At 39.7% G+C, this 8,425-nt stretch overlaps 1 protein-coding gene across 1 annotated transcript; it reads left to right on the forward strand.

Moving 5' to 3' along the window:
• The first annotated feature begins 5,519 nt into the window (after window positions 1-5,519).
• On the forward strand, window positions 5,520-7,971 carry LOC134857003 (sperm-associated microtubule inner protein 10-like). The gene is made up of 4 exons (XM_063873323.1): window positions 5,520-5,626; window positions 5,716-5,809; window positions 6,235-6,410; window positions 7,225-7,971. Exons 1-4 carry the CDS (start codon window positions 5,583-5,585, stop codon window positions 7,313-7,315), a joined length of 405 nt encoding a protein of 134 aa, XP_063729393.1. The 5' UTR covers window positions 5,520-5,582; the 3' UTR covers window positions 7,316-7,971.
• The last annotated feature ends 454 nt before the right edge of the window (window positions 7,972-8,425 follow it).

The following is an 8,425-nucleotide window of genomic DNA, read 5'->3' on the forward strand; positions in this document are numbered from 1 at the left end:
AAAGACAAAGGTGGATTCCGAAATCTTGATGAAAGCTGTCAACTCAGCTGAAAGAAAACGCACCGAAGAAGCTATGGACTTGGGACAGGGTGATGATCGATTGCCTGGCACAGACAGGATGTTGACTGACGTAGCGATGGTGCCACCCATTCTCATGGCAGGAACAAAATCAGCCAGTTACAAAACCAAGAAGAGTAACCGCACTCTGACTGGAGCGACGTTAGATATGGAGGTACTCAGCCAATGTGGAGAGAGTACCCTTAAAGACTTCAAACCGTCTCCCATGAATCACGGAAAGGGAAGCGTCGTAGGACAGCTAGTCCCAGCGGAATATATACCGACTGAAAATGTCGGAAACTGTATCGATTGATGAAGTGGCCGGTGGATACATGGAGATGTTAGAGTACATAAATTCGGCCAGAGGACACTTAATGGCTCTGGAAGACAAAAGTTCCATGGAAGGTTATTTGGAGACGATGATGCAAGGCACCACCCTAAAGCAGAAGGCATGCGCGACTCTGGTATTGTCTGAAATGCACGCGGAAACGATCGAGCAGTTGATGAGCCTTCCATGGAGAGCGGTAGTGTTACGATACTTCGAAGAAGAAATGAGAACCACGCCGAAGATACACGCACTGATAGCAATACCCTATGTGAGAACAGAGTTACAACTGAGGTTCGCTTGGTGCATGATTGGACTGACTCGCGGGAATATGATTTGGAAGAAAAGAAAAGGTGTTCTTAATGACGAGTGTGAGGGATCTGATGACCCAAAAAGGAGCAGCAGTAGAGTGCGCGAAACGGAGAGACGCTCTCTGATTCGTTCGATTTCTGATAGAACAAAGTTAAGTGCCAGCATTTAAAACTTGCGTCAAGATGCTAAGAGAAGGCGATGAACGAGCGAAAGCTTTGCTCTTGCTAGCACTTTTGGGCATATATCAGAGCAAACCAATGCGAGTGAATATGAAAGAACCCGTGGAACTAGAACCGATGAAGAAAATAGACGAAATAAGGAGGTTCTCAAACAAGGAGCTGAGGCTCTCGAAAGAATCTATGGGAGCACTGCCGAGATCCAGTGAATACTGGGAACCGATCAGGAAGAAATCATACAGTTACGTATCCGGAATCATAGGGATGGCGTACAACCCTTTTCTAAATGAAGACATACGCGATTGCTTCTTTGATTACGAGCAAGCAGTGTTGCTAAGATTCTGGAAGTCGAGAATTGAAACAAAAAGAAGCGCTGCTAATCTGCAGACCAAGCTGGGACTAGTCTTGGAGAAAAAGGTGACTGCACCTTTGGTGCCAAAATCGGACGACCGAGTGGAGTTTGGATTGGGATTCTGGGACGAACTACTGAGAACGAGCATAATGGTGGTATGGGAACTGATGAATGCTGATTCGATACTACGTGCGACACAAGACGTGCAGAGGGAACTGAACTCAGACTCTAACTTGCGTGGCCTGAACATCATCTATAATTTGATGACGACAGCCTCTAAGAGCAACGGAGAAGACAAAGTAGAGTTGCCTGGCTGGGACCAGAGGACTGGGTCACACTTGGTAGTTGTCTGACAGCAGTCTGTGGGCTGGAAGATCACATCTGTGGAGGTCTGGATTGCGTAAAGACCCTGGAGAAACAACACAAGCAATTGACGATATTGTTTGGGAACATTGTGATGAAGGCGAAAGCCGAAACGGAACTGATTGCAGATTGCCATGGAGGAACCGAGGTGAATCTAGTGACTGCACTAGGATTATACAGCATGTTTGGTTCCTTAGAGTCACTGTTGAATCTCGAATAAAAGCATGAGATGGCTACGACCATCAGTGTAGAAGTGTTTCCGGGAGTGTTGCAAATCGAGCAGAAGTATATTGGAAAGTGGAGAGAAGCGATCCAGGCGGAAATGAACATCCGGCATTGTGAAGATTATCGTAGACTGACGGGAGCAAGATATTTAGTGGGATCAACTCTAGCTCAAATGTGCAAGAGCAGATAACCAGTGAATTTCGCAGCGGTGGATGTGAAAAGTACGAGAACGATCGTGGATCAAGCCTTCTCAGTGCCAAAATGCGTAAGACTAACAAGAATGTCAGAAAAATCTTACGAGTTACTGTGCAAAATATTCTCAGCAGTTCCGGAGAGAACCAAAGGGGAGTTAGAATCGATACTGGGAAAGAAGTTCATGGGATACGCCAGTGGAAACTTCAGCGACTTTGAAAGACAAAAGCAGAAAGGATCAACAGTGACGGATTACAAAGCAGTAGATGAGAATGATGAAGTCCACTGAGTGATGATGGAAGTAGAACCACTACTGGAAGCTTCGGGAGAACGTAATTGGAGGAGCATCATGTCAACACATGATGAGTTCCCCTGCCAATGCTTGCTGCAAACATGGTGGTACCCCGGGAGTAGTAATCTGGTGTTGATCTGGAACTGTGGAGAGCTGCTCTCCATGGGCTTACCAGATTCCTCACAGCCCATAACGATAGTGTTAGTGGGAGTTATGATGGCGATACGATGGCTGGAAGCTCATGCAAAAGAGAACAGTAGACAGGAGGCGCCGACGAAAGAACAGTTACAGGAATTTGGTTGTCTAAAAGTTTTAGATCTTTTTGAGACAATGTGCAGAATCTTGAACATTCCGATGGAAGTGAAAAAGAAATGGGCCAGAAGACGACTGATGCCATGGTTTAGAGCCAACATGACTGCATGGTTATACGAATATGCTAAGAAACATATGTCGAAGCACAGCAGAGTTTACAGTGCGTATCAGCTGGTCATTGGAGCAGGAGCTTTTAAGCGAGCTTTTGTAACTCATCGGAAAACAGTAACCACCGCAGTGAAGAGAACTTCTAGGACAAGTGAATGTGATGGAAGTGAATGATATTTTGTTTCTCACAACAAACTCAAATGAGAAACGGAGCAACTAAGTTTGCAATTGAAACTGGAAAGAAAACATTTTGTTGACTTTTGAAGATTAGAGAATTTGTTGCATTTATAAATTTGCATTATGGTTTTAGTTAGTGGCTTTAGAGACACTTACTATTTATTTAGAGTGGCTTGAGTGAAGAATATATTAGAAAATTCCAGCCTGCATGATTGTTTTTAATCAACTAGGACGACTGATCACTTAATGGTGACATGAAAGGCTTGGGTAATCTCTTGAAGAAGGAGATTATTTCATTGTTCCTTCTAACCACCGATTTCCTTTATTTTAATAATCAGGGCCATTAACAACTAAATTTCCGAAGGGAAAAAGCATAGTAGGATAATTTTAGTTTGTGGGTTGGCAGGAATGTCCTGCGTCCCTACATTTTTTAAACCTAGGAGAAAAAGATTTAAATCGGGCATAGACTTTGGAAATTAAGTATATCCTCGAAAATGCAGGTTGGTGAAAAAATTTGGAAGGCTATAGTAGTGTAGTATGATGCCATTTATATTCTGCAGTGAGTCGATATGACGTGGCTAAAAGTGACTTTATGCATCTTATAAATTCTGTTCGATGGCACTGTACCATTTCGATGAAGACTACGAGACTCAATGAGGAAATGACCGGGCTGTCCGTGGAGTAAGTGGCATTCGACCAGAATGTACAAAATTGCAGTTTCGCAATCGATTTTTTATTGATCAGAAAAAGATCATCTACCCAGGAAGAATGATGTTTTTAATGGATTAGTATTTAGCAGCGTTATTTGAACGATTAGAAGAATCGGGAAGGATTGGTTTTAACTGACATGCTAAGTTTTAAAATTTCGATTTGGACGTGAACGACACGTAACCTTTTATATTTTGCACGCACTGAAACGGCGAAACACAACAATAGTCGCAGTGAAAACAACTACAAGAAAACGACAGCAGATTGAAATTGTAATTGGAGATTATCAGGAACCATTCCGAGTTGTAACGATTTTGCCGCTACAATCGTTACAACGTAGAACCCGAGAAAAAGGAAGGGTATTGGGACGGCGTGTCGAGCCTTTCGGATAGAAATAGGAGTGCTATTTCCCCGATTCCAGAATCCGGAGGGGTTTCGGGCTCAGAACTCAAACTGTTTTATAAAAACTTTTAGCTTCCTGGTCATGCCCTGAGTTGACTTTAAGTAACATCCAAATTCATTTTCAGAGAATGAGAAGCTAGGAGTGAGGGAAAGGGTTGATCCATCTTCGATGGAGATGATGATTTTTATCTACTGAGCAAAAACAAACAATAGTAATATAATAATTAGTAGTAGCCCTGTTTTTAGGAGTGACCTCGTGGTCTGGGGATACTGAGACCCAGCCATGAGCTCACTATTTTTGCCTATAATTAAGTTAATTTGAACGTTCTAGTCGAAGCCTGAAAGCAGTAACGTTTTGTCGACCCGATGTTAGGAAAACCACCAAAAGAACTGGCTTTGGCAGAGACGGTGAAAAGCATGTAGAGCTGTGTTTAGACGCTAGCCAGTCATTTCAGAAGCTAGCTTTATTTTCCGTCGATATGTACTTCCGGGCGAATGATACATTTTCCTCATCTTGATGGCGCGGCGTCAGGGTAAAAAAAGGAAATTTGACTGGACGCAATGTAACTGAACTAACCGATAATAACAGGATTGGATTTTTATAGATGAAGAAAAAACTATTACAAATTTAATTTAAAAAAATATATAAAGAAATCTACAAAACTCGCTGAATAGGAACAACTTCACCCGAGCTCAGAAGATCCAGCGGCGCACTACAAGACTCCCAAGGCCAGGAACTCCTTCCCCAGATCAGAGACCTACTTGACAGACCTGTCTCTAAAATCCCTCAGTGGGGTCTCGACAAGCAGGCAGAAACATCAAACAGATCTTATCTATTTAATAAGTTTATCGCAACAATTAGGAGCACAACTATAGTCTCCTCAGACACGCTATTCAGGACTTTCCCCAGACCAGATACAGTTGACAGACTTGTCTCTTAAATCTCTCAAAGGGCGCCGGCAAACAGGCACAATCATCAAACATAGCAAAATAAATCGCTTCTGTTTAAATGTCGCAGTTTTGAAGCATCTTCAGTTTTAAAACTCAAGTTTCATGATGGCTAACTTTGGATAAAGGCTTCTGGATCTTTGAGGCCTGAGCAATCAATCCGCAGGAATGACTGTTCTGATATAAAAATTTGTTTCTTCATGTTTGATGCTGCCACGCTTTTTTTATTAGCAGAAACTATGGATAACGGAACTCTTAAACAAAAAATTTAATCCACAAACAGACTTTTTATCATATATCATTATTCCAAAAACTCTTGCAATTTTTTTTCCCGAAGAGCCGAAATTTAGTTAAAACTATTTTTCATCCTCAGATACCATTGTTGATTGTTTACGTATGCTGAATTTGCTGAACTAGGTTACGTCATGCAAAAACTTGTCAACGTTTTATCCCTTATGCTTTGAATGTGTGTCGAAGCTAAGGTTATGTAACATTGAACAAGCGAAACAGACAAAACTGATCAACAATAATTCGATTAGAATTTTCCTTCAATAATGTTGCGCATGGTTTAAAAGTTAAGTTTGAGTTCATTTATTTTTTTTTCAGAGGAAAACCACTGTAACCAATCTCACAATGAAACCAGATCATAAACTCATCCAAAGCTCATTTGATAGAAGGTAAGCATTCTTCTAGGTTCAGTTACAGATCCGCTATTCAAAAAAATGTTTGCTCATCATGTAAAGATTAATCGGGTATTTTTTTTCAGCTTGCCGAAGTTTTCTCAAAGCCATCCAATAATTCCCAGGCTCTATGAACCTGCTTGGAGACATGATATGAAGAATCGCGAACTGATTCTCCAGGTGAGTTTTGAAGCTATCTTGGCTAAAATAGATAACAGCTCAAATAAGGAATGAGCGATCAAATCATTTTCAAAAATTTATTTTATAATATTTTGCTCGCTATGTTTCAACCAAATCATAAATGAGCAAAAAATTACGAAAAAGACCTCTAATAAAAAACTGCCGAACGTTTTACAAACTGCCGAACGTTTACGACGGAAGAAATATTTAATGCATTTTGTTGTCCTTCCTGAACATTTCGAGAAATGAAGAAAATATGCCCATTCTCTTTTGCTTGAAGTTGCGTTGAGGTAAGTCGAAAAATATGGTTAAGCAAACTGTTAATATCAAACATCATATCAAATATGTAGAAGTAAAAATAATTTTTTGATACATCAGTTTTCTTAAAAATCAGCTCACTGTACAATGTGTTATTATTTTGTTAGAATGCCGACGGTTCTGGGATACCTAATGCCCATGGCCCCCATAACACCACCTTGTACCTGGAGAAGAGAGAGCGTTTGAATGAAATAGAATGGCAAGAGAGGGTGGAGTCCAAAAGACCGTATGTGGTTAGGAGGTGCGAGGCACTCAGACCACCTCTGCACGACCCATTTTCAAGGTATCATCTTCACCATCACGAGTCAAATTTCTATAGACTTTTCTCTTGCCCAAGAATTTTGGAATTTTTAATTTAAATTATAGAGTTTTTACTTTTCAAGAAATTTTTTATTTGTACAGCCAAGTGAACATAAAACGCAGCCTAGCTTAAGTATCTGATAGACCCGTAGCGTCACTATATCAGGTCACTCTTTGAGATTTTTTCAACTCCGATTTCTTCTGTGCAGGTGTAAGTGTTCTCAATCTGGTTGACTTGATTTCAACCAACCCCACTTTCTTTACTTGCTCTCAAAGTATATTATGAGTATCTCCCCGTAAATAATTGTAACAGTTCGGCTCTCATAATTTGTCGGATCTTCAGTGAGAGAAGCTGCAAAATGAATCACACATTTTTTTGCTACCTACTATCGTTCTGATAATGGTAAATATGCTTATGATACTTCAGAAAATGCAAAAATATTCCACAGAAAAAAAATCAACCCGACAAAAACAAAGGGGTATTTAAACACCATCACTGTCTTTTATGACTTTTACTTGATGAATATTCGAGTTCAACAGAGGGCTGCCCCTCCCCCTATCTTTGAATATTTGAACTCAAAACTGTGAGAAACAAGCGTTCAGTAATTTAAGTTTATTATTTTTATTTTTTTTTGCTGTGACTTCGAGGTTTTGTTGTTTTTTTTCCAACGTATACCGTTTGATTCGCTTTTTTGGGTTTCGACTATTCGATTCGGTATACATCACTATTATATTTTTTTGGTTGACTTTTTTGGACGTCTATGCTTTTTCTCAGTGTTTCAGCGTGTTTTTTCCAGGTACAAGGCTGGGCTGATGTACCGATTGGATGACCCCAAAGATCAAACCGAGGTCCCAGTTGACCCTGACTGCTACTGCAATAGGAAATGAGACAGAAATGAAATTTCATTTAACTACCCGAGCAAACTGAATCAAACAAAATATCCTGTTCGATGCTTAATGTGCTCTAAAACTGAGGAAGATTTTAAATTTAGAGCTGAGCTTGAAATATAATTGAGTGCGAAGTTGAAAATTTTACCATGTTAATATTTGAGTTGAAAAATTGTGCATTTGGAAAAAATTTGCATGCAAAAAGTGCATTTCAATATTCAGGCAGAGTTAGTGTCTCAAGGTTGTCTGGAACTCCATGTAAAACTCTCAAAAAAGTTAGTCTTTGATAAGTTCAGTCTGTTCTTTTTGTTGCAATTTTCTTTACCATTGGATCACATGAAAGAAAAAATTAGCTGAACAAAAAGCATTTTTCTAAATCAATCCAGTCCTGACTTTCATTCATTATGCTATTAAAGCAATTGTTGCATGAAAAAACATCGCTAATGGCAGAAGAAAAAGAAAAATGCCAGATTTTGTGCCTCAACTGTTGTAACTTGCAAAAAAATGTGTTGAAACTTAAGGCAATCTGAAACTTATGCTTCCTTGAAGGTGATTGCTGACAATGTTAGTTGTGCAGTTTCTGCAGTTTGGTAAGCACGAAAGAATGCTTTGAATTATGATCTTCAAGCCGAGTTTGAAATCTGGTTTTCTGTGCACTTATTTTTTCGATCACACTTAAAGCAGTAAGGAACTGTGACCTATGGTGAGCTTTTATTTTCAGGCAATTTCAGTTGTTTTAAGGAGATTTCGCAAGCAATTGCGTGTGATTTCTAACAAAGCTCCTTCCAGCCGTGGCTTGGATTTGTAATAGTTAAAAGCTGAGAACAACTAGCTACTATCAAGAGACTTATGGTAGCTTTTTCAGTGTCGAGAAAGATTAGTGCGAATATTTCCTTTTTTTGCTGACAATTCGCTCCTCAGTTAGACATTTATCTCTTTAATTGTTCCGGTCTTTGAAAATGGGGAAAAACTTAGTCTTCGGCTTTGTTTTAGTTTTTTTTTTCGTTTTCCATGCAAAATCACAAAATCAGTTACCACAAAATCAGTTATATATCATTTTAAAGCCCTTAAGTCGTAATTCGAACAGTCGATAAAAACTGGTTTGAAATA

Source organism: Symsagittifera roscoffensis, chromosome 1, assembly GCF_963678635.1.
Source record: "Symsagittifera roscoffensis chromosome 1, txSymRosc1.1, whole genome shotgun sequence".
NCBI lineage: Eukaryota > Metazoa > Xenacoelomorpha > Acoela > Convolutidae > Symsagittifera > Symsagittifera roscoffensis.